The sequence below is a fragment of the Heptranchias perlo genome, chromosome 26 (genome assembly GCF_035084215.1).
Source record: "Heptranchias perlo isolate sHepPer1 chromosome 26, sHepPer1.hap1, whole genome shotgun sequence".
Classification (NCBI taxonomy): Eukaryota; Metazoa; Chordata; class Chondrichthyes; order Hexanchiformes; family Hexanchidae; genus Heptranchias; species Heptranchias perlo.
The window spans coordinates 40,780,195-40,804,669 of NC_090350.1; the positions used below are offsets into that span (position 1 = coordinate 40,780,195).

Sequence of the window (24,475 nt, forward strand, 5' to 3'; positions counted from 1 at the left end):
TCTATTTTCCGTTGATGTTGCTTTTAGACGTTGTTTAAGTTGTGACTGATGGTGACATCATCCAGGTATGAGGTTCAACAAGTTATTGACACTGGGAGGGAAGCCTGAAATGTGCGTCAGAGTCATTGGCATCTGTTCATTCAGTTTAACCACAGAGTCCAGCCCAGGGATTTTCACCAACCACTACTGATTTCATCAGCACTTTCTGTTTAAAGACTGCTCACCAACCCCCCACCGTTCCGCGATGTCCGACTCCCTCCACGATCGGCCCCTACCCACCCCCCCCCCTCCCCCAATGCAAACTCCGACTTACCTCCCACCCGCTCCCTGGCTGCTTTCCTGCCCAACAAGCAGCAGCCTCTCATTCGTGCCGGCTATCGGGCAGGAAGCCTTTAGAAAAACTTCAAAAACAGGTTCTACCGTTAAATTCGGTCGGACCTGCGGGGCAACGCATAATTCTGGGTTTCCTGCCCGCAAACCTACCTCCCCTCTCCCCGCTCTCTTTTCTGGCTCCAAGTTAATATCGGGGCCCGGGATTTTGAGTTAAACCCCTCCTTGCTCGTTGTGTGGTGCCCACTAAAGTGTCTTCCCTTTGTTCACAGGCCGTTGATGGTGATCACTCAAAAAGTAACAAAGTTGGCATTCGAGCTTCATGATGGTAAGAGACTTGAACTGAAACCTGAACTGGAAGAAGTGAGTTCCAACTGATAGCTTGATGGGTAGCTGAGGTTTTAGATCAGCCACAATCTATTAGATTTCAAATAAAAATCGTTGGACTATAACTTGGTGTTGTAAAATTGTTTACAATCTATTAGGATAGTGGAACAGGCTCAAGAGGCCGCAACGCCCACTCCTGGTGCTATGGGCAAATGCACTGCACAGTACGGCACTGAACTATACATACAGGAAGGACCATGGTTTGATTTCCCCATCGGTCCAGAGTTAGCTGATCCCGGCTGGGGTGGAGATGTGACCATTATAATTGGCCTCAGCCAATTCTAGGCCCGAGGGCGGATCGAGTCAGTCAGGGTTCCCGCTGCTGTTTGTTTCCTTCTGCCCTCTGCTGGTAAGTATCCATGGATGCTGAGAGTGAGAGATTGGGACCTGACTCTATTGTAAAGGTCCCAACAAACACACAGCTACCAGATGCTGTATTAAGTGTGGCCTTCATAATGTTGTGTTCAAAATCATGAAGGGTTTCGGTAGAGTAAATAGGGAGAAACGGTTTCCACTGGCAGGAGGGTCGGTAACCAGAGGTCACAGATTTAAGGTAATTGGCAAAAGAATCAGAGGGGAGGTGAGGTGAAATTTTTTTACGCAGCGAGTTGTTATGATCTGGAATGCGCTGCCTGAAAGGGCGGTGGAAGCAGATTCAATAGTAACTTTCAAAAAGAGATGGGATGGATACTTGAAAAGGAAAAATTTGCAGGGCTATGGGGCGACCTTTAAGTTAGATGTTAAAGAAAGAAAGAAAGACTTGCATTTATATAGCGCCTTTCACGACCTCAGGACGTTTCAAAGTGCTTTACGGCCAATTAAGTGCTTTTGAAGTCTAGTCACTGTGGTAATGTAGGAAACACGGCAGCCGATTTGCGGATAGCAAGCTCCCGCACACAGCCAGGAGGTAATGGTCAGATAATCTGTTCCAGTGATGTTGGTTGAGGGATGAATATTGGCCAGGACCCCGGGGAGAAAACCCCCTGCTCTTTTTCAAAATAGTGCCATTGGATCTTTTGCGTCCACCTGAGAGGGCAGACGGGGCCTCGGTTTAACTCTCATCCAAAGGACAGCACCTCCATAGTTTCCTGTCCAACGTTCCTCCCCCAACAAAACATGGTCCTAAACAGATGAATTACAACTTGTGGGATCTTTCTGTGCGCCTATTGTCTGCTGTGTTTAGCTGAGTAACACCTGTGACTCCACTTTGAAGTAGTTCCGTGTTTTGAGATGTGATGAGGTGCAGGATTGAGGCAAGCCTTTCCCCTCTCTTCTTTCTTTGGCTCCAGGTAAAACAATGAATTTATTTTGTGTGTCTAAACAATGACAAACTTGTTTGACTTCTTTCTATTTAGGTCTGGCCCGAGATGAAAATGAACTGACTCCATCTCAGAAACGTTTAGCAGTGAGGTAGGTATGGAACACGCATCGGGGAAGAAATAGGTCAAAATTGCAAAGTGTGATATCTGCGAAAAGAGTCAGATTACTGTGTTTGTGTGTAATCCCTTCATCTGCAATCCGTTAGAATAGACGGCAAGGGAATTCCTTATGAATGGGTTTCATTCCTAATATCGTACAATGTGATTTCAACTCTAGTGACTGGAACCGTACTTATTTTAGCATTTGTTATTAATTTTAGTTAAGTAACAAACAAAATCTACTTGCATTTATGTAGCACCTTTAACGTAGTAAAATGTCCCAAGGCGCTTCACAGGAGCGATTATCAAACAAAATTTAACACCCAGCCGCATAAGGAGATATTAGGACAGGTGACCAAAAGCTCGGTCAAAGAGGTTTTAAGGAGTGTCTTAAAGGAGGAGAGAGAGAGAGGGAGAGAGAGGCGGAGAGGTTTAGGGAGGGAATTCCAGAGCTCAGGGCCTAGGCAGCTGAAGGCACGGCCGCCAATGGTGGAGCGAAGGAAATCGGGGATGCGCAAGAGGCCAGAATTGGAGGAGCGCAGAGATCTCGGAGGGTTGTAGGGCTGGAGGAGGTTACAGAGATAGGGAGGGGTGAGGCCGTGGAGGGATTTGAAAACGAGGATGAGAATATTACTGGAAAAGACTTCAGAGCTTCAGTACACGGAGGGACAGATTTTCCTCTTGTTCACACAGGAAGCTGCCCATTAATTTAAACTGTGATGCAAAGTTGCACCAATATTGATCGATTGTTGAAACAGCCCTAATAGAATTGATGGACCAATAAGATTTTGTTTTTTTAATTCATGCATGGGATGTGGGCGTCGCTGGCGAGGCCGGCATTTATTGCCCATCCCTAATTGCCCTTGAGAAGGTGGTGGTGAGCCGCCTTCTTGAACCGCTGCAGTCCGTGTGGTGAAGGTTCTCCCACAGTGCTGTTAGGAAGGGAGTTCCAGGATTTTGATAAGATTACTGGTCTTAACCAGTATCCCTTTACCATCAACACAGTTGGATCTATCCATGGTTTGATCCAGGGTTCACACACTGGTATCGGAAAGGGGAAAGAGTCAAAGAGAGAGGAAGGGAAAAGTATAGGTTCAGGCTTTTGACCTTCTCAAGCTTTGGTTTCATTGGGTTATGTGTACACACCATGAAGTGTATTTACACACCAGCCACAGGGGTATGTTTACACACCATGAAGTGTGCAGCCATAGCGGTATGTTTGTACACCGTGAAGTGTGTTTACACACCAGCCATGGATATGTTTGTACACCGTGAAGTGATTTTACACACCAGCCATGGGTATGTTTGTACACCGTGAAGTGTGTTTATACACCAGCGATAGGGTATGTTTGTACACTGTGAAGTGATTTTACACACCAGCCACGGGTATGTTTGTACACCGTGAAGTGTGTTTACACACCAGCCATGGGTATGTTTGTACACCGTGAAGTGTGTTTACACACCAGCGATAGGGTATGTTTGCACACCGTGAAGTGATTTTACACAACACCCTTAGTGTTATGTTTACACACCGTGGAGTCTGTTTACACACCAGCCATTGGGGTATGTTCACACACCATGAAGTGTATTTACACATCAACCATAGTGTCGCAGCACTGTGATTTCCCCTAAAGTTTGTGTGTAAACAGAATGAGATCAGTGATCAGACTCCCCATCACACTGGAAACTCAAAAGTGAGGTTGGAGAAGGGTTTCGATCCTATGGCGCAGCGCGATCCCCCGGTGAAGCGGAGAGCAATTCACCGTGTTTGCCGTGCGCAGTTTGAACACACGCTGATTGTAGGAAGAGCACTGGCAGCTCGGGTGACTATCCTTGAGGATTATTCATTAACCATCAACACTTTCATCTCTCTGAAAAAAACGACGATTCAATAATTGACTCTGATCTTGTGCTGCAGTTTTGCAATAATACAAAGATATGACTCTGACTGACTTTATTTGTTTTAAACTCACACCCTATGACACTGAAGAAACCACACTAATATTACAGTAATATCCAGAGACAAAGAATGAACTCTATAAAATTAAAATATACATTTAAACCATACTTTGAAGTAAAAACAAGAAAGGACTATCAGAAATAAATTATCACCCCCGTTTCTCTCGTTTCCCCGTTTCCCACCCCCCTCTCCACTTTCTCTCTTTCCCCCTTGGTCTCTTACCCTCTTTATCTGTCTCTTTATTCTCCCCTTTCTTTCTTTCCCCCACTCTTTCCCCATTTCTCTATTTTCCCTCTTTCCCAATCTGTCGTTTTATTTTTCCCCTTTTCTTTGCTCCGCTCTCATCCTTTCCTAAAGGTCAGGACCCCTTGCTGGTTGCCCCTAGATACCTGGCTCAAGTAGCCATTCTTTTTGTGGGAGCCTAGATGGCGAGTGCCAGCTGGCTATTTGACTGCAGAAGGCGCCTCAACTGAGCCTGAGCCGATCCTCACTCAACGTTCACACACGTGCATTTCCAGGCGATTCAAAATCCTCTGCATTTAAAAAGGGAAAGACCTCAGGACGTCCCAAAGAGCTTTCCAGCCAATGAAGTACTTTTGACTTGTAGTTACTGTTGCAGTGTTACTAAGTTAACATCTTAAGTCTCACAGACTAGTGGTATCTGCTTATGTTGGATCAATAAGGCCATGTACCGTAGCTGGTGTTGCACCTGGATGATGTGATTTAATTGAAATGGACTCTTGTGAGCCATTTTTACTATGCATGAAAATGCAAATGAAGTCTGTAATGGCTCAGTTGGTAAATGCACCACCTGTTGTGTAACTTTACCGACACAGACTAGAAAGATCACGGACTAGAATGGTAAGTATCGAGGCAGAGGAAAGAACATCACAAATGGGCTCGACACCACCAGAGACTGGAGAAACTGGGATTGTTCTCCGTAGAGCAGAGAAGGAGAAGGGGAGATTTAATAGAGGTGCTCGAAATCATGAGGGGTTTTGATAGAGTAAATAATGAGACACTGTTTCCAGTGGCAGAAGGGTCGGTAACCAGAGGACACAGATTTAATATATTTGTCTAAAGAACTAGAGGAGAGATGAGCAGAATTTTTTTTTACTCAGCGAGCTGTTATGATCTGGAATGCACTGCCTGAAAGGGCGGTGGAAGTAGATTCAATAGTAACTTTCAAAAGGGAATTGGAAAAATACTTGAAGAGGAAAAATTTGCAGGACCATGTGGAAAAGACTGGGAGGGAATGGATAGCTCTTTCAAAGAGGCAGTATGGCCTCCTTCTGTGCTGTATGGATTTTACATCCCTGGGTTAGGAGGGTGAAAAATCAGCCAGTCCCACTCCTGATTACAGTAGAGTGGCCTCTGTTGGAAAGTGTTCAAGAGTTGACATTTGACTGTGATGCCCCTTGCAGTCAAATAGGCTGATGACACTCACTAGGATTGGACGTGGAAAATGGCCTTGGGTGAGATACCTAAAGGTACCTGAGGCCTGTGGAACTGTATCCCAGGAGAAGAGGGGAGACGACAGAAGGGAGCTTTCAAAAAAGGAAAAATATAAAGTACAGTCAGTGTCCCCCTCCCAGGAGTGGAGTGTCCCCCTCAGGCCGATGCCGTGTCCCCCTCAGGCCGGTGCCTTATGTTAACGCATTGTGATGCAATATCTTATGTACGGGTTGCTTTCTCTACAATGTTCTTTTGGACTAAGACTCTTTTTTTATTGGGGCTTGCAGGCGAATACCAAGTCTGCTTGAGTACTTCAGCTACAACCTCAACTTCATGGGAATCCTTGCAGGGCCTCTGAACTCCTTCAACGATTACATCACCTTCATAGAGGGCAGAAATTTTGAGATCCGAACAAACCATCTTGCTAACGGGCAGAAGAGCAACAAACCTGGGCAGCATGATCCTTCACCTCTGGTATGCTGATGAACTGACACTTTTTTTTTAAAAAAAAGAAAACCTTTGACTTTTAATGGGTAGAAACAAAGCGGCCACCTTGGTTCTCTTGACCAGGGGTTGCCAACCCTCCAGGATTGTCCTGGAGCCTCCAGGAATTAAAGCTGAACGCCCTGGATGCATCTGCAAGCAAAAACCCAGGGAGAAAAATCATAGGGGCTTAAAATAATTTGCTTTGAACACTTTTGTTTATTAGTTACAGAAATACTGGTGATGGGGGTGACAATGCTGGGAATGTTGCGGGGGCGGGAGGCGGGAGGTCATGTTACCCATCGAGCCATGGCTCCTAGGACCCCGATTGCAATTTTCACACACAAATGGGTGGAGCGTGCGCTGTGCACTCTCCGCCCATTTGTACCAAGCGGTGAGAGACCTATAGGGATCGAGCGAGCCCACTTTAAAACGATAAGGCCTGGAACGTTGTTGGGGAGGGTAATTTTTGTGAGACTGGGAGGGAGCAGGGATGTTCCTCTAGGCTCCACTGTGCCCCGGCCCACTGCCAGCTGATAGGCAGGCCCTCCGCCCGTTCTCCCGCTTTTACTGCTGCCTTTTGGTTCACTCGTTTGACCCCCAGCCTCAACAGCTTTTTGGGGGAGAGTGTTCCAGATTTCCACTCCCCTTTGTGTGAAGAAGTGCTTCCTGACATCACCCCCTGAACGGACTAGCTCTAATTTTAAGGTTTTGCCCCCTTGTTCTGGACTCCCCCCACCAGAGGGAATAGTTTCTCTCTACCTTATTAACGGCTTTGATCATCTTAAACACCTCAATCAGATCACCCCTTAATCTTCTATACTCAAGGGAATACAAGCCCAGTCTATGCAACCTGTCCTGATAATTTAACCCTTTAGCCCCAGTATCATTCTGGTGAATTTGCACTGCACCCCCTCCAATGCCAATATATCCTTCCAGAGGTGCCCAGAACTCAACGCAGTACTCTAAATGCGGTCTAACCAGAGAACTGTAACATGACTTCCACATTCCATTAGCCTTTTTAATTCTCTCTTTGTGGGTGAAATTTCAAAACCTCCCTCCAAGGCATCTCGATGGCTGAGCCTACTTGCAGTTATATTAAATGGCCAGTATAGTCCTTGGTATAAATGGGAGGGAGAAGGTGGGAAGCACTATATGTAAAATATATATAATTTTGGAGGAAGAGACCAATGTACAAGAGGTAAATCTCAGCTCAAAGCACGATCGTTAAGAGGGGGAGCGATCGACCAACCAACCTCCATTCTCATTATTTTTCTCACAAGATTGTGAGAGGTTTAAATGTTCTCTCTCCTGCCCAGAGCTAAACAAAATGATGCTTGTGGTTCCCGAGAGAGCAAGTATGTAATTTCACAGGTGGGAACCTCAGGATTGCTCCTCGAGCCACATGCTAATTGGCATAGGGATAGGCAGATCAGGAAGGTGACTGCTTGGCCTGGTGTGGGAAGGAGGGGGTCCATTTCATGGGACTCTGGCACCAGTACTGGGACAGGAAGAGCTGTACCGCTGGGACGGGCTCCACCTGAACTGGAATGGGCCCAGAGTCCGAGCAGGAGGGACAAATAGGGCAGCAGATAGGAGTTAAACTGGTAAGTTGGTCAGAACATTGAATGCAGGAGTTGGGATGTCTTGTTGAAGTTGTACAGGGCATTGGTGAGGCCACACTTGGAATACTGTGTACAGTTCTGGTCACCCTATTATAGAAAGGATATTATTAAACTAGAAAGAGTGCAGAAAAGATTTACTAGGATGCTACCGGGACTTGATGGTTTGACTTACAGGGAGAGGTTAGACAGACTGGGACTTTTTTCCCTGGAGAGTAGGAGGTTAAGGGGTGATCTTATAGAAGGCTATAAAATAATGAGGGGCATAGATAAGGTAGATAGTCAAAATCTTTTCCCAAAGGTAGGGGAGTCTATAACGAGGGGGCATAGATTTAAGGTGAGAGGGGAGAGATACAAAAGGGTCCAGAGGGGCAATTTTTTCACTCAAAGGGTGGTGAGTGTCTGGAACGAGCTGCCAGAGGCAGTAGTAGAGGTGGGTACAATTTTGTCTTTTAAAAAGCATTTGGACAGTTACATGGGTAAGATGGGTATAGAGGGATATGGGCCAAGTGCAGGCAATTGGGACTAGCTTAGTGGTATAAACTGGGCGACATGGACATGTTGGGCCGAAGGGCCTGTTTCCATGTTGTAACTTCTATGATTCTATGATTCTAAGACGGGGAGATGGATCTGGTAGCAATAACATAAGCCTGAAGATAAAAGCAACAGGAGATAAGAAGAAAGATCAGACCAAGGTAAAGAATAAGGTAACATAAACGGTCAGGAATCAAATACAGTTACAGTACAGAAGTACAAAAAGACTGTTACATAGTTACATAGAGCCTACAGCATAGAAATGGGCCATTCAGCCCAACTGTTCTATGCTAGCATTTACAATCCATGCGAGCCTCCTCCCACCCTGCTTCATCTCATCCTATCAGCACATCCTTCTATTAAGAAAGAAAGAAGAACTTGCATTTATATAGCATCTTTCACAACCTCAGGACGTCCCAAAGCTCCTTACAGCCAATGCAGTACTTTTGAAGTGCAGCCACTGTTGTAATGTAGGAAACGCAGCAGCCAATTTGCGCACAGCAAGCTCCCTCTGATTTGGCGATGTTGGTTTGTAAGCAAGTGCTCAACGGGATAAAGAAAATAAACCGTTAAACCGGACAAAGTCCGCTAAATCGGCAGTTCCGGGGCCTGTGAAAGGCAAGTTTAGGACAGACACAGGGAAGTATTTTTTATGCACTGATCAACAGTGGGAGCACGTTGCCCGGACTCTGGATTCCTTTTAAGTGAACAGCCAGGCGCAGTATTGGGGCAGATGGTGGGGATGGAATTGGGGAAACGATGAGATCAAAGGGCCTTTGTCCAAACCCAGCTGGCGAAGTGTTTGATTTTTTCCTGTGATAGTTCTGTCAGAATAACGGTGTGGTTTCAGCTTTCCACCAGTGCTGCGTGATATGTCTAAAACCGCATTACTTTTACACAATAATACGGACCTTTTGAAAGTAGTGCCCTGCTGAACACGTTGCTCGGTGTGAGACGGACTCAGTGGCTCTTTTCCATGTAAAGAGCTCCACATTGTGGCTGTGTTTGCTCACTGCACCCTCTTGCACGTGAGGTGATGGTTTGTTGCTAAGTGACAGAGTGGGGGGCACCTCATCGAGATCAGCATTACAACTTAACAGATAGTTTCAGTTGTGTAACTGGATGTCACCACGGTTAACTCCTCTTTACTGGAGTTAGGCGTCAGCCCTGGCTAAGTGGGTAGCACTCTTGTCTCTGAGTCAGAAGATTGTAGGTTCATAGTCCCACTCCAGAGATTTGAGCACAAAAATTTAGGCTGACGCTCCCAGTGCGGTACTGAGAGAGTGCTGCATGGTCAGAGGTGCCGTCTTTCGGCTGAGATGTTAAACCAAGGTCCCATCTGCCTTTTCAGACAGATGTGAAAGATCCCGTGGCATTATTTAAAGAAGAGCAGGGGGAGTTCTCCCCGGTGTTCTGGCCAATATTTATCCCTCAACCAACATCACTAAAAACAGATTATCCGCTCATTCATCTCGTTGCTGTTTGTGGGATCTTGCTGTGCGTAAATTGGCTGCCGCATTTCCTACATTACAACAGTGACTACACTTCAAAGGTACTTCCTCGGCTGTGAAGCACTTTGGGACGTCCTGGGGATGAGGAAGGTGCTATATGAATGCAAGTTTGTTTGTTCTTCACATTGGGAGCCATCATTAGCACCTGTAGAGGATAACGCATTGGAGTTACAGCCCACGTCCAGTGACTCCATCACTCCTCGTGGCTGGAGGAAGAGTAACCCTGAACTGCGCTCTCAGGCCTTCTCGTGCTGGCTCAGTGTGACACATGCCTGAGGTCAGTCTTGGCCAATTAATCTCTTGGTTGCAGTTGATACATAATCCAGGGAGACCAATGTCAAGCATAGAATCATACAGCACTGAAGGAGGCCACTCGGCCCATCTTGCCAGTGCAGGCTCTTTGAAAGAGCTATCCAATTAGTCCCACTCCCTCTGATCTTTTCCCCGTAGCCCTGCAAATTTTTCCTTTGCTTTACACAACGAGTTATGATGATCTGGAATGCGCTGCCTGAAAGGGCGGTGGAAGCAGATTCGATAGTAACTTTCAAAAGGGAATTGGATAAATACTTGAAAAGGAGAAATTTGCAGGGCTGTGGGGAAAGGGCAAGGGGAGTGGGACTAATTGGATAGCTCTTTCAAAGAGCCTGCACTGGCGCAATGGGCCAAATGGCCTCCTCCTGTGTGGTATCATTCTATGATTCTAAGTGTGTATCCAATTCCCTGCTATTGAATCTGCTTCCACCGCCCTTTCAGGCAGCGCATTCCAGATCATGTGTATAAAAAAAAGTCTCCTAATTTCCTGGTTCTTTTGCCAGATTGGGTTGTTCTCGCAACAGAGCAAGTTTATAAGCATTCGGACGTGCTGAGGAATTTGCATTTGGGGAAAGGGGTGTTGGGGATGGTCTCGTGTACCAGGGATTTTACAAAGCTGAGGGTGAATCGTCTCTTGCTATGGAATCTGTTCATTGACTGGGGTTAAATCGATTCTTTCTGCAGCGTGCTGTGGGATGCAAGGTACTGATCTGTGCCGTGTGTGCGTTTATGCACCTGACGCTGTTGGAAGTATTTCCCATCTCCTACAACACAGACGAAACCTTTATTCTCACAGGATCGATCCCCGGACGCTTGTTCTATCTCTACATTTCCCTCCTGGCCTGCAGACCCAAGTATTATTTTGCTTGGACTATTGGTAAGCACGATGTTAGACCTAATACATACAACAGGAATTGGTAGCAAACTGTCCTTTCACCACTGGATTGTGAATTTGTTTGTTTTCCACACAGCTGATGCCGTCAATAATGCCGCAGGGTTTGGGTTCACCGGTTACGACAGTCGTGGCAAACCTCGCTGGGACCTGGTCTCCAATCTCAACATCGTCAAGATAGAGGTAAGAACTGAAAGTGTACACTCATGCCCGCCCCTGCGGGCCCGCGCCCGCCCCTGCGGGCCCGCGCCCACACACCTTTATCACAAAATGGATGGACTGTAATTCACTGCTGCTTTTATTTTTCAGTTTGCAACGAGCATGAAGATGTTTATTGACAATTGGAACATACAGACTGCTCTGTGGCTCAAACAGTAAGTAGTTCTAGTCTACAGCGCAGTGCCAGCTCACAGCCTGCTTCAGACCAAGTTATATATTGTCCGATATTTCCGTTGCTCCCCTACTTTTCTGAAGGCACCAAGTCGGGTACAGTTACACAGACACCGGCATCAACTTGGCTCCTCACCCAAGTTGTCATTCTTCATGTGACAGTGAGTGTTATCGGGCTAACCAGCTGAGTGAGGCCTCAGAGCCAAGCCCAATGCTTCTCCACCCAGTGTCTGTCAGGGTCATCGGAAAGCAATTGGCGGTAGGAATACTGGCTAATTTTAACTTTCCTCACTTCTTACCCCAAAGGTCCTGAGCCCTGTTGTTGTTTCCAACATGGTCGAAACCCACTCACTCAGCACAAACTGGTGATTCAACCTGGGAATTTCCTGGTCTTTATCACACTGGCCATTGTATTTACCAACTAAACAATAAAAAGCTTATCATTGGTTGCTACAAGTAGAGTTTCTGGTGCTTTTTACTTTGCGTTCACTGCTGAACTGCACTCGGTTTTGGAAACTGGTGAATCCATCCTGGAAATGGGTAGGTGGTTGAGGGTTACAGAACCGTAAAGATTACAGCAGACGAGGTCGTTCATCCCGTTGGCCCTGTGCTGGTACTAGCTCTTCAACTGGAGGTGTCTACTCTACTTTCGTTTCCCTGGAAATGTGGATGGAAGGTGGGTGGGGGGCGTATGGGGATGGAAGGTGGGTGGGGGGGCGTATGGGGATGGAAGGTGGGTGGGGGGGCGTATGGGGATGGAAGGTGGGTGGGGGGGCATATGGGGATGGAAGGTGGGTGGGGGGGCGTATGGGGATGGATTTCACTAGTTGGACACTAAGTGTTAATAACCCATGCTGCTGTTGTCTCCCGTTAGAGTCTGCTATGATCGATGTCCTTTCAATCCCACGTTGGTGACATTCCTTCTATCTGCAATATGGCATGGAGTTTACCCAGGCTATTACTTCACCTTCATCGCAGGCATGTTTATGACACTAGCGGCCAGAGCAGTAAGTAAACCTGGACAGTTTTGTCTGGTTTTCAGTTACGCGGTTGCACGTAAAGGGATGTGGGACCCAAAATTCCTGGGGGTCCGACCGCTCGACCATCGCAAGAACCCCCCCACCGCCCCCCACCCCCCCCCCCCCAGGATGGAGATCTGTTTCCCAGCCCCCCCCCCCCCCCCCCCCCCCGCCAACTTCCAATCTCAGACTCTGGGGACTGGGTCATTTGCATGGCCAGGGATGGGTTGCCAACCCTCCAGGATTATCCTGGAGTCTTTTGGAAAATGCTGCGGGCATCGCCCGGGAGAAAAGTCATAGGGGCATTAAAAAAAGATTGTATGTCTTTTTCATTTATTAGTTATAAAAATATTGGAGATGTGGGGGTGGGGTGGGGTGCGGTGGGGGAGAGAAATGAGTGGGCGGGACAGTTGGAGGTGGGAGGTCATGTGATGAAACCTCCAGGAATACGGCCAACCAGAGTTGGCAACCCTACTGCAAGGGCACAGCAGCGACGCTTGTACCAATCTGGCCGTGTAAGGTGGGGTGTCCCCTGAGATTGATTATAACAACAACAACTTGCGTTTATATAGCGCCTTTAACGTAGTAAAAAGTCCCGAGGTGCTTCACAGGAGCGATTATCAAACTAAATTTGACACTGAGCCACGTGAGATATTAGGACAGGTGACCAAAAGCTTGGTCAAAGAGGTAGGTTTTAAGGAGTGTCTTAAAGGAGGAGAGAGAGGTTTAGGGAGGGAATTCCAGAGCTTAGGGCCTGGGCACTGAAGGCACGGTCCTTCATGGTTCTGTTCCACTTCATTAGCTTTCTAGATTGGAGGACTGGACAAACAAAATGTCCGAGCAGAACTTCTGGCAGTCGGGCAGATGTGTACATCAGCAAAGTATAGTTACTTTTTGGGATGTACGTCTACAGAGCAGGCGCACATTCCACAAGATGGAGGTCTGACTTCAGACAAATTTAGGAGCTTTGCGGAGATTAAAAACAAAAACCAGGAACGTTGGAAATAAAAAATAGAAAATGAACCAAGAACAAGCAAACTGCCTCAACCCTGAAACCCACATTGCTCCCAATTTGAGCACAACCCATGGCAAGAAACCTTCGTCTATCACTGGGTTTAGGGAGGGAATTCCAGAGCTTGGGGCCCAGGCAGCTGAAGGCACGGCTGATGGTGGGGCGACGAAAATCGGGGATGCGCAAAAGAGGCCAGAATTGGAGAGGCGCAGAGATCTCGGAACATAGGAGCAGGAGGAGGCCATTCATCCCCACAAGCCGATTCCGCCATTCAATTAGATCATGGCTGATCTGTATCTTAAGTCCATTTACCTGCCTCTCAAACAAGTTTAATTTTGTGTGTGTGTGGTTTTAACCAGGTTAGAAACAACTTGAGGCCCCATTTCCTTGTTTCGCCAACACGCAAGGCGTTCTACGACATAGTGACGTGGGCGACGACGCAGGTGGTGGTGAGCTACACAGTAACGCCATTCGTCCTTCCGTTTGTGGATCCATCACTCGAGTTTTACAGGTGAGGAGATGCGTCAAACTAACGAAGACCATTAGTCGATCAAAGTGATTTGCCATTTATGCCCCTCACATTGCTATCGGAGACAGCAGAATGTAATATTAGTAACTGAAGGCCATGTTATTCATAGCTGGTAAAGTAGCTAGCAATGAACGCATCTATCTGCGATCACTGGTGCGTAACCCAAGCACTCCACGATAGGTCTTTCCACCCTTCCATCTACCCCTACGTGGATTTCCATTGGAAAGGATTTACCCCGCGATGTGAGAGAAAGGCATTGCTTCACCTGGTTAGTCTGTAGACACTTCATTCTGGATTTCATTTTTCAAATGGTCATTGCGCATCTTAAAATGGCAACTGGGCTACTAAGAAAGTGAGCAAGATGACAACCAACTTGCCTTAATGTGTCTGTAGGGTGCTCCCTGGTCATTTCATTTGGTGACCAGCCAGTCAATGTGAATGAAAGACCCTTCTTTGCTTCTTTAGCTATAATTACAAAGTACTGTAATTGGCAAAAGAACCAGAGGGGAGATGAGGAGAATTTTTTTTACTCAGCGAGTTGTTATGATCTGGAATGCGCTGCCTGAAAGGGCGGTGGAAGCAGATTCAATTGTAACTTTCAAAAGGGAATTGGATAAGTATTTGAAAAGGAAAAATTTGCAGGGCTATGGGGAAGGAGCAGGAGAGTGGGACTAATTGGACAGCTCTTTCAAAGAGCCAGCACAGGCACAATGGGCCGAATGGCCTCCTTCTGCGCTGTAAGGTTTTGTGATCCTATGAATTCAGTTTCTGTATTTTGTCCCCTCAGGACCTGGTACTTCAGTTTCCATATCATTGCCATTGTTCTCATCCTGGTGTTGCCAAAGAAACCAAGGTGTACATTGAAGGAACGACAGAGTCGCCCAGAGACTAAGAACACTGAGATAATACACCACTGCAATGGGCAACAGAATGGACGGGCGCATGTGGACAACAACCAAAACCATCGGAAGAAGATTGACTAGTGGAGAGAGGGACATCTAGAACCTAAGAGGAGAGGAAGCGGAACGTTTGATGGACTAATTTTAACTTGTTCAGGAAAAGCAGCCAAAGTAAACCCTCTCGGGCAAACTCTTAATGTTACTTGCGATGCTGTTGAAAGCTGCTCCTCAATTCAGTATTAGCTGAAGAAAGTGGTTTGGGTCATGAAAGACCAGCGGTGAGGTGTGTAGCAATCAAACCTTTGACTCTCCTCGATTGTTTGGTTTTAATACTGTAGGTACTCATCATCATTACTGGCACTTTGACGACCTTCCACACCCTTCCTGGAGAAACTTTCAAATAGATATCAGGCCAAGACTTTTAAAAAAAAAAAAAAAATAGACCCCTTCCCCTTTGCACTGCACGTCCTGAGATAAGAGTAAAAAAGCAAAGAAGTTATGCTAAATCACTGGTTAGGCCTCAGCTGGAGTATTGTGTCCAATTCTGGGCACCACACTTTAGGATGTCAAGGCCTTGGTGAGGGTGCAGAGGAGATTTGCTAGAATGGTGCCAGGGATGAAAGACTTCAGTTATATGAAGAATCTAGAGAAGCTCCTTTAGTTGGGCAGAAGGGGAGCAACATGTCACCAAGGCTCTTCCACCGCTACCACTAAAACTGGCCAACTAAAGATAGACTTCTGCCAGGGTTGGATAGGCATTGTCCATTCTTTCTGCTTCACCCAAACTCATACTGCCCAAACTGGGAGGAGTCCAGTGATTGACAGCTTGGGAAGCTCACAACCATGACCAGTAGACTACTTGTTACATAACTCAACGCGTTTAGAAACAGTGTTGATAAGGATTGTGAATATGTGACATTTGCCACCATCACCAATTTGTCCATGGCAACATTGAGCTTTATCTCGTCATGATGTGCACAGGTCCCTGAGCACACTGCTTGACAATGTATAGCCTTGTTCTGGCATTCATTCCAATTGACATCTCAACCTCTCTAACATAACAATGCAGGTCAGAGTTTGACTCCCTTTACAACCTTAGCTATGACTGATGTGTATTTATTTATTTTTTGACATGCATATTTTATTTTGAATTCAATGCTAATTGCATCTTTTGAGACAAGCGTCAGGGCTTTGGCCTGTGTCCTAAACCAATTCTGTTTACACTGGTTGAAGGTCCAGGCCTGGTTTAGATATCAATGCCCAAGGTCCGTATGAAGTTAGTGAGAAAACACAAATTAACTGAGGGTGACACTCATGGGCATTGTTAAAAGTGGAACCTCTGAGGGATGGTGGGGCCATGTGGAAGTCAGGTACTCCTTTGAAATCTCAGTGTTATTTTTTTCCCCAGCCTTGACTTTAGATTTGATGGCGTAAAGTAGAATTCACTACGCTCGAAACAGTTTTCTGGAGATTATTTGCCGTCAACTTCTCTTGAAAGCATGCAGCATTTTTAAGGCCAAAGAATTTTTTTGTAACCTTATGCAAAACCAGAGTGAAGGGAATGATCTCATAGAGAAGTAACGGTGAATGTAACGATCCAACAATGTATTGGAAGGACCTAAGATTTTTTCCTCTTAATGCCTCACCGTGAGCTCTCGATCTTTGACCCAGAACTGACAGGTGAGAAATATACTTTTTGAAGTGAAAATGATGCTGAACTCCTTCATTCAGCAGAGCTGGACCGATCTGAATCGCTTTATCGATTCACAGATTCAGTGAGGCCAGTTTGCAACTTCCTGGGTCTCGCAACCAAATACCGGCAAAAATGGTGTCTTCACCGCCGGATGAGTCAATGAAGGAGCCGGGCGACCCGTGACTGTTAACCGTTTATGTTCTGACTCGTCCCACTGGAATGAAAGCTCCTTTGTGTACTGTTTTACAAAGTAAATTTGATTGGTCAAACCTAAAGGTCTGTTGGAATGATTTTACATGATACTGAATTGTGCTTTTTTTTAAAAAAAAAAGTCCAACTAAAAGTTTTAAATCACAAAACTGGTATGTTTTGCTTTTATAAAATAATTTTGACATTTTAAACTGGCTGCTGTGTTTTTTGTTTACAGTTCCTGGTCTGGCAACACCTCGATTTTAAAATTCTCATCCTTGTTTTCAGATCCCTCCATGGCCTCGCCCGCTCCCTATCTCTGTAACCTCCTCCAGCCCCTCCAACCCTCCGAGATCTCTGCGCTCCTCCAATTCTGGCCTCTCGCGCATCCCTGATTTTCATCGCCCCACCATTGGCGGCTGTGCCAGTTTTGTGGGCGGGACCTGATTCGGGCGAATTGAATCTTGAACCAATGCAAAAGGTCGCGGAAAACCCAAAAATAAGTGGTTTCGGGCGTAACGCACTTAAGTTTAATAATCCCTGAACTTTTGCGCTGGTTTGGCCGATTGCACTGGAATCTGGGCGCAAATCTAACGGAAACTCTATCCCAGTAAATTTATTATATTATGGATCGGCTTATAACCAGGGCTGTTCCTGATTTTGAAGAAACATGTCACTTTTTTTATTTTTGCAGCCTTGAGTCAGCTTTTGTTAGTTTTCCCGGTTGGCATGTATGTGTATTGGAAACATGCCCTGTATGTGGACTGCCCAGTGCTTTGTAAATCTTTAGTATAACTACCAATGTTTCTTAAACTGATATCACTGATTTTAAAATGCTCAATTTTATTCATGTTAATTCGGAACAATAAGGGAACAAAACTGACAGGATTGATCTTAATCTTCTTTGGGGTATAATTTAGGAACAGGAGCAGGCCAATCGAGACTTCCCTCCAACTTTTGTTAGCCGTGGCAGCTGTTTATTTCTTCACTCCCAATTCCTTGCTCCTTCTCCGTATCCCTACTCTTCCTTTCCAAGTAAGTATCTGTCTCCCTTTTAAAAGTCTGAACTGATTCTGCATCTATGGCTTTCTAGGTCAGTGCATTTTCCAATCCTCCTTTGTATGAGCAAACTGTTCCTGGTTTTGCTTTTAACCAGCTTAGTTCTAACTTCTAATTCTCCTCTGTACTGGTGCTAGAAAAGGGTTAATCAGACGGACTTGCAGTGTGATAATGTAGTACCGCTATTTTTTCTTCATATTGTTGTAATGTTGGCTTTTAGCCTTTGTTAAGTAGGGAAGTGATGTGGAGATGCCGGTGATGGACTGGGGTGGACAAATGTAAGGAATCTTACAACACCAGGTTATAGTCCAACAGTTTTATTTTAAAATCACAAGCTTTCGGAGACTATCTCCTTCGTCAGGTGAGTGAGTGAATGTTCACTACTCACCTGACGAAGGAGATAGTCTCCGAAAGCTTGTGATTTTAAAATAAAATTGTTGGACTATAACCTGGTGTTGTAAGATTCCTTACAAGTAGGGAAGTGTGATTCTTAAATTGTAATATTTTAAAATAGCTATAAGTGTACAGCAATTCCAAGGTAGTGACCAGTGAACGTTTGAACTGAGACTGACCCTTACAGGCACCACCAGGTTCCAATATGAAGTAACCACCTGCTTAATGGGGGAAGGGGGGTGGGGGGAGAGAGAGCGAGGTTGTTTGGCTCTAGCCTCATGAGAATTTAACTGATGACCACGAGCGAGAAACATAGGGAGAATGTCCCTACTTTAGCCAAGTTAAGGAAGTTAGAAACAAAGATATATGAAAGCTGAGTTATTTTCACCTATGTTAATCATTGTAGCTGCGAGGACAGAATGTCTGCGTAAAACATTATCTTTCTAAATAGAGTTTAAAATCAAATCAGTGTTGAATGATACATAATCAAGGACAGACTTATAACTGGTAGTTGCACTTGGAATGTGCATAAGATAACAAATAGGCAGTTACACTAATCTTTTTAGTTCCATGTTGTTAGTGAGGAAAGCAGCTGATTAACTGAGCATTGGTGCTGATTGGTTTCTCCTTCTATGGAGTTGTTCTTACCTTTTGATGTGGTTATGTACAGTGGAGGTAAGCAGAGAGTCATGTAATGGGGGTAAGAGAAAGGTATAAAAGTGACGAAAATTTGGGATTTGAAGGGTATGATGAGCCTGAATACTGAGCTCAGAACTGTGATGCATTTGGATCCCCAGCCATGAGGTAAATATTATCTATTCAGGGTCTGCCTAAGTACTGTTGCATTGCGCTGTATCCTCAATAAATCTATCAGTGCATGACCTCAACATTTCGAGAATCTTCTTGATTTTGAGAAATAGATAGAACATCTAATCATAAATAAAATCCATCCTTTAACACTGGCGCAGTTTAATGCGTGGATGGCTTAATGAGAGATTACTCCAGATCCAACTTTGATTGTTTAAAGACAAGATAGTCACCCCTGAACGACCTTTGCCCTGAAACAGAGATGGTCATACAAGTGGAATATAGCTCGCTTGCACTGAGAATCCAATACAACCAGGCTTGTGTTCCCTGGAATGTAGAAGGTTCAGGAGTGATTTGATTGAGGTTGTTAAGATTTTGAAAGGAATTGATAGTGTAGAGAGAGAGAGAAGATTTTTCTGCTGGTGGGGGGAGTCTAGGAAAAGGGGACATAACCTTAAAATCAGAGCCAGGCCAATCAGGAGAGAAGTTAGGAAACATTTCTTCACGCAAAGGGTGGTGGAAGTGTGGAACTCTCTCCCACAAAAAGCAGAAGACGCTAGCTCAATTAATCATTTTAAATCTGAGATCAATAAATTTTTGCCAGTCAAGGGTATGAAGGGATATGGAGCCAAGGCGGGTAAATGGAGTTGGGAAACAGATCAGCCATGGTTTCATTCAATGGCGGAACAGGCTCGAGGGGGCTGAATGGCCTACTCCTGATCCCATGTTCCTCTGTAATCCAGATATTGTTCCTTCCAGTGGTTATGAGTTGCATTCAGAGAAGAACGGGGATCAGTGGTGATGTCTAGACAAGCGGAAACTGCAGCATTATCCTGCAAAGGAGCAAGACGACATTTATTATTGCACAGCCACAAAGTTAATACCATTACACCTCCAGTTGGGGAGGGAATCACAAGCAAGGAGACAATAATCAGCACCTTTCTACACCTCTGCCTAGTGCTTTTGAAGGTCCAACTATTGGGTGACACGTGGCATAGGAATAGCCAAAGTGTTTCCAATTGCAAGGTAATCTGACTCCCGCTTTGAATGAACACTGTCCATAATGATCACCAGTAATGGAGAGCTTGTCTCCAGTAGATGCCTGTTGTGTCATTAGACCCCTTTGAAAACACTGTAGAAAGATTCCCAACTCTCTTCCTTTATTATTTCCTCCCTTCATAACTCTTGCTGGGGTGCAGTAGGTTTTGGCTGGGTGCCAGCTCTCTTCCCCCCGCCCAAGTGGCCATTATTTGTGTGTGTGGGGTTGGGCTGGCTATTTGACTTTGGCGGCACTGCAGCATCCTGTGATCACCTGAGAGCCGCACACATTTACTTTCCAGCAAGAGTCAATGGATAGCAATCAAGAATGGGACCACTGGCTGATTTTTGTTTTACACCCTACTCCCTAGTTCACTGACAGAGGCCTCTTGAGGCATTCCCATTACCGAGCTGATTGAAATCAACTAATGCAATGCACACCAGGAATCACTATGGGCACGGGAGTGCAGCATTGCTACTGAACTATCAATCCCAAGGGGTTAACTGACCAGATAAACTGTTTTAGTGATATTGGTTGAAGGATTAGCCAAGGCACCAGGAGAACGCTCATGCTGTTCTTTGAACAGTGTCATGGGATCTTGAGAGTCTACTCGAGAGGGCAGAAGGGACTTCAGAAACTGTTATAAATGAAGGGAGCATAGACTCAGGATTAACATTAGAAGAATATTTGGGAAAGTTATAAGAATGTTTTTCACACAGAGGGTTGTTAGAACTTGGAATGCTTTGCCACAACAGGCTACAAGGGAATTGGATAAATCATTGAATAGGAAGAATACAAATGGATACAGTGAAAGAGCAGGGAAGTAGTGTTGGAGTAGATAGCACCAGTTGAAGAGTGTAGGCAGGATGGGCTGAATGGCTTCCTCCTTGCTGTAGATTCTAAGGGGTAGAAATTGATATGCGTGGCATCTATTTTTCGGGCGGAAAACAGGTGCAAAGCATACCAATTTAGCAGTGGGACGGTCTGTGCCTAATGTGCACAGGCATTAGACCCACCGCTAAATTCGTCGGGCCCATGTTTTTTGGCGTCACAGGCGGTCGCCTTAAACAGATGTTAGGCCCCTTGAACATGTTAATGAGGGGCCTAACGCCGATCAAAGGTCCCCTCTACAAAATTTGTTACCTATTGCCCACTCCAACCCGCTCTCGGAACTTACCAGAGGGCACTGCTGGTGAGGAAGGGCGGGCTGAAATGGGTTTTTTTCTGGGGGCACGAAGGTTGTCGGCAGCTCATCTTGAATATGTAGATGAGGTTTGGGGGACTAATTCCTGCCGATTCTCGGCCGCCTTGATTAATTTCTACCCCCACCACTCTATTACAAATTTACTGTTGAATAATGGAAGAATTAAAATGGCAGCTTGTGTGACGGTCGCTACCTTGGACACACTGTAGGATGCAAAACGATATGGGTATCACGGCCAGCAAAGCCAACGTGATCCATCTGCAGATGCTGTACCATCTCCACACTGAATGTACTGATGGAACTTCTGAAAAACATGCACACATAATGACATTGATAGAGAGAAAGAACTTGCATTGATATCATAGGATAGCGCAACGCACTGCACAGCCAATGAAGAGCTGTTTTGAAGTGCAGTTCGTGTTGTGTAGGCAAACACAGCAGCTAATTTGCACACAGCAAAATCCCACCAATGCCAAATGAGATAAATGGCCTGTTCATTTATTTTGGTGGCGGTGGCTGAGGGAGGAATGGGGGCCAGGACACCGGGAGAGCTCAATGCTCTTAATTGTATCGTGCCATAGGATCCGTTACATCCACCGAAACAGGCACATGGGGCCTCGGTTTAATGTTTCATCTAAAAGATGGTACCTCCAACAAAGCAGTATTGCACCGATGTCCTAGAGTTGGGCTTCAACCACAACCTACTGACCCAGAGCCAACTGAGTTAAGCTAACAGTGATTAACCATAGTCCAAAGATTATTGCAGTCCCAAACCAGCCATATATCGCCATTCTTTCATCGTCACTGGGTCAGAATCCTGGGGCTCCCCACCTAACACCACTGTGGGAGCACCTTTACCACAAGGACGTCTGGGGTTCAAGAAGGCCCGCCACCACCTTAGGGCAACTAGTGATGGGCAATAAATGTGGCCATGCTAGCGACGCCCATATTCCACAAACAAGACAATTTCACTCAATCCCAGCCCACCCTTCATAGACCCACAAAGGCATCTGTTCTAGAAATCAGTCAACAGAAGCTATTTAAAATTGCTACAGTACAAGGCATAACTACAAATGAAATGGAAAGAAATATATAGAATTTACAGCACAGTAGCAGGCCATTCGGCCCAACAGGTCTATGCCGTTTATGCTCCACACAAGCCTTCTCCCACCCTACTTTGGATTTATTAGTGACTATCTTTTACTTATGACCCTTAGTTTTGGACTCCCCCACAAGTGGAAACATCTTCTCTACTTCTACCCCTTAATAATTTTAAAGACCTCAATCAGGTCACCCCTCAGTCTTTTTTTCGAGAGAAAACAGCCCCAGCCTGTTCTGTCTTTCCTGATAGTTCTAAGCTCTCAGCCCTGGTATTATCTTGTAAATCTTTTTTGCACCTTCTCCACTGCCTCTATAGTCTTTTCATAAAATGGAGACCAGCACTGTGCACAGTACTCCAAGTGTGGTCTCACCAAGGTTCTATACAAGTTTAACATAACTTCTCTGATTTACAAAACTGAATGGATTTAGGACCTGTCACAGGCACTGTCATTTTCTTAACTATAACTCAACTAAACACAAACCAAACTGGGTTAATAAGGAACAAGGAAAATAAGAACAGACATTCTCTGATCAACTTTCCAAGCATGGTAAAACTTATTGGAAAAAGCAGACTAAAGATAGTTTAGGATCCCTCTACCTTGTTCCTGATAGGACAGAAGATGGCCCACAAAGCTGTAGATAGCAAATCAACCCAAAGTAGATGTCAAGTTTAGCAACAGCACAAGACTTGAGGAAATATTCGCTAGACAGCCATATAAAGGTGGTATGAGTGACCTTTATAATGTAAAGAAGGAAATCAATGCTTACTGACCATGTTTACACTCACGGACTGACCCCCGTTTACACTCACGGCCTGACCCCCGTTTACACTCACGGACTGACCCCCGTTTACACTCACGGACTGAACCCCGTTTACACTCACGGCCTGACCCCCGTTTACACTCACGGCCTGACCCCTGTTTACACTCACGGCCTGACCCCCGTTTACACTCACGGACTGAACCCCGTTTACACTCACGGACTGACCCCCGTTTACACTCACGGACTGACCCCCGTTTACACTCACGGACTGACCTCCATTTACACTCATGGACTGACCTCCATTTACACTCACGGACTGACCCCCGTTTACACTCACGGACTGACCTCCATTTACACTCACGGACTGACCCCCGTTTACACTCACGGACTGACCCCCGTTTACACTCACGGACTGACCTCCATTTACACTCACGGACTGACCCCCGTTTACACTCACGGACTGACCCCCGTTTACACTCACGGACTGACCCCCGTTTACACTCACGGACTGAACCCCGTTGACACTCACGGACTGACCTCCATTTACACTCACGGACTGACCCCCGTTTACACTCACGGACTGACCTCCGTTTACACTCACGGACTGACCTCCATTTACACTCACGGACTGACCTCCATTTACACTCACGGACTGACCTCCATTTACACTCACGGACTGACCCACTGAGCTTAGGATTTGATGGGACGAATGCTTTCGATCTTTCACCTTTCTTATGTTCTTTGCGCCGCTTAAAGAAAGAACTTGCATTTATATAGCGCCTTTCATGACCTCAAGACGTCCCAAAGTGCTTTACAGCCAATGAAGTACTTTTGAAGAGTAGTCACTGTTGTAATGTAGGAAACACGGCAGCCAATTTGCGCACAGCAAGATCCCACAAACAGCAATGAAATAAATGATGAGATCATCTGTTTTAGTGATGTTTGTTGGCTAGGACACTGAGGATAACTCCCCTTCTCTTCTTTGATCTTGGGATCTTTTACGTCCACCTGAGAGGGTAGACGGGACCTCGGTTTAACATCTCATCTGAAAAATGGCACCTCTAATAGTGCAGCACTCCTTCAGTACTGCGCTGGAGTGTCACTCTGGATTACGAACTCAAGTCTCTGGAATGGGAATTAAACCCATGACCTTCAGACTCAGAGAGCTACCCACTGAGCCACAGCTGACACCAAGTAAGTAAGAGGGAGGCAACGCCTTCCAATCTCTACAGGTATCATCCCTTTATGTTGAAAAACCGACCCCTAGAGATACCATTGCCTTACGACAAAGTCCCGACCCCTACAGGTACCATCGCCTTACGACAAAGTACCGACCCCTACAGGTACCATCGCCTTACGACAAAGTACCGACCCCTACGGGTACCATCACTTTACGACAAAGTACCGACCCCTACAGCCACCATCACTTTACGACAAAGTACCGACCCCTACTGGTACAGTCCCTTTACGATGAA

At 45.7% G+C, this 24,475-nt stretch overlaps 1 protein-coding gene across 1 annotated transcript in view; it reads left to right on the forward strand.

Moving 5' to 3' along the window:
* LOC137342726 (lysophospholipid acyltransferase 2-like) overlaps window positions 1-16,847 on the forward strand; it is a 54,908-nt gene extending 38,061 nt beyond the window's left edge. The window contains exons 5-13 of the mRNA XM_068006881.1: window positions 603-658; window positions 2,073-2,127; window positions 5,838-6,024; window positions 10,697-10,889; window positions 10,984-11,087; window positions 11,214-11,278; window positions 12,169-12,301; window positions 13,685-13,836; window positions 14,642-16,847. Coding sequence (XP_067862982.1) covers window positions 603-658; window positions 2,073-2,127; window positions 5,838-6,024; window positions 10,697-10,889; window positions 10,984-11,087; window positions 11,214-11,278; window positions 12,169-12,301; window positions 13,685-13,836; window positions 14,642-14,837 — 1,141 coding nt within the window. The 3' untranslated portion in view covers window positions 14,838-16,847. The remainder of the gene's footprint in view (window positions 1-602; window positions 659-2,072; window positions 2,128-5,837; window positions 6,025-10,696; window positions 10,890-10,983; window positions 11,088-11,213; window positions 11,279-12,168; window positions 12,302-13,684; window positions 13,837-14,641) is intronic.
* The last annotated feature ends 7,628 nt before the right edge of the window (window positions 16,848-24,475 follow it).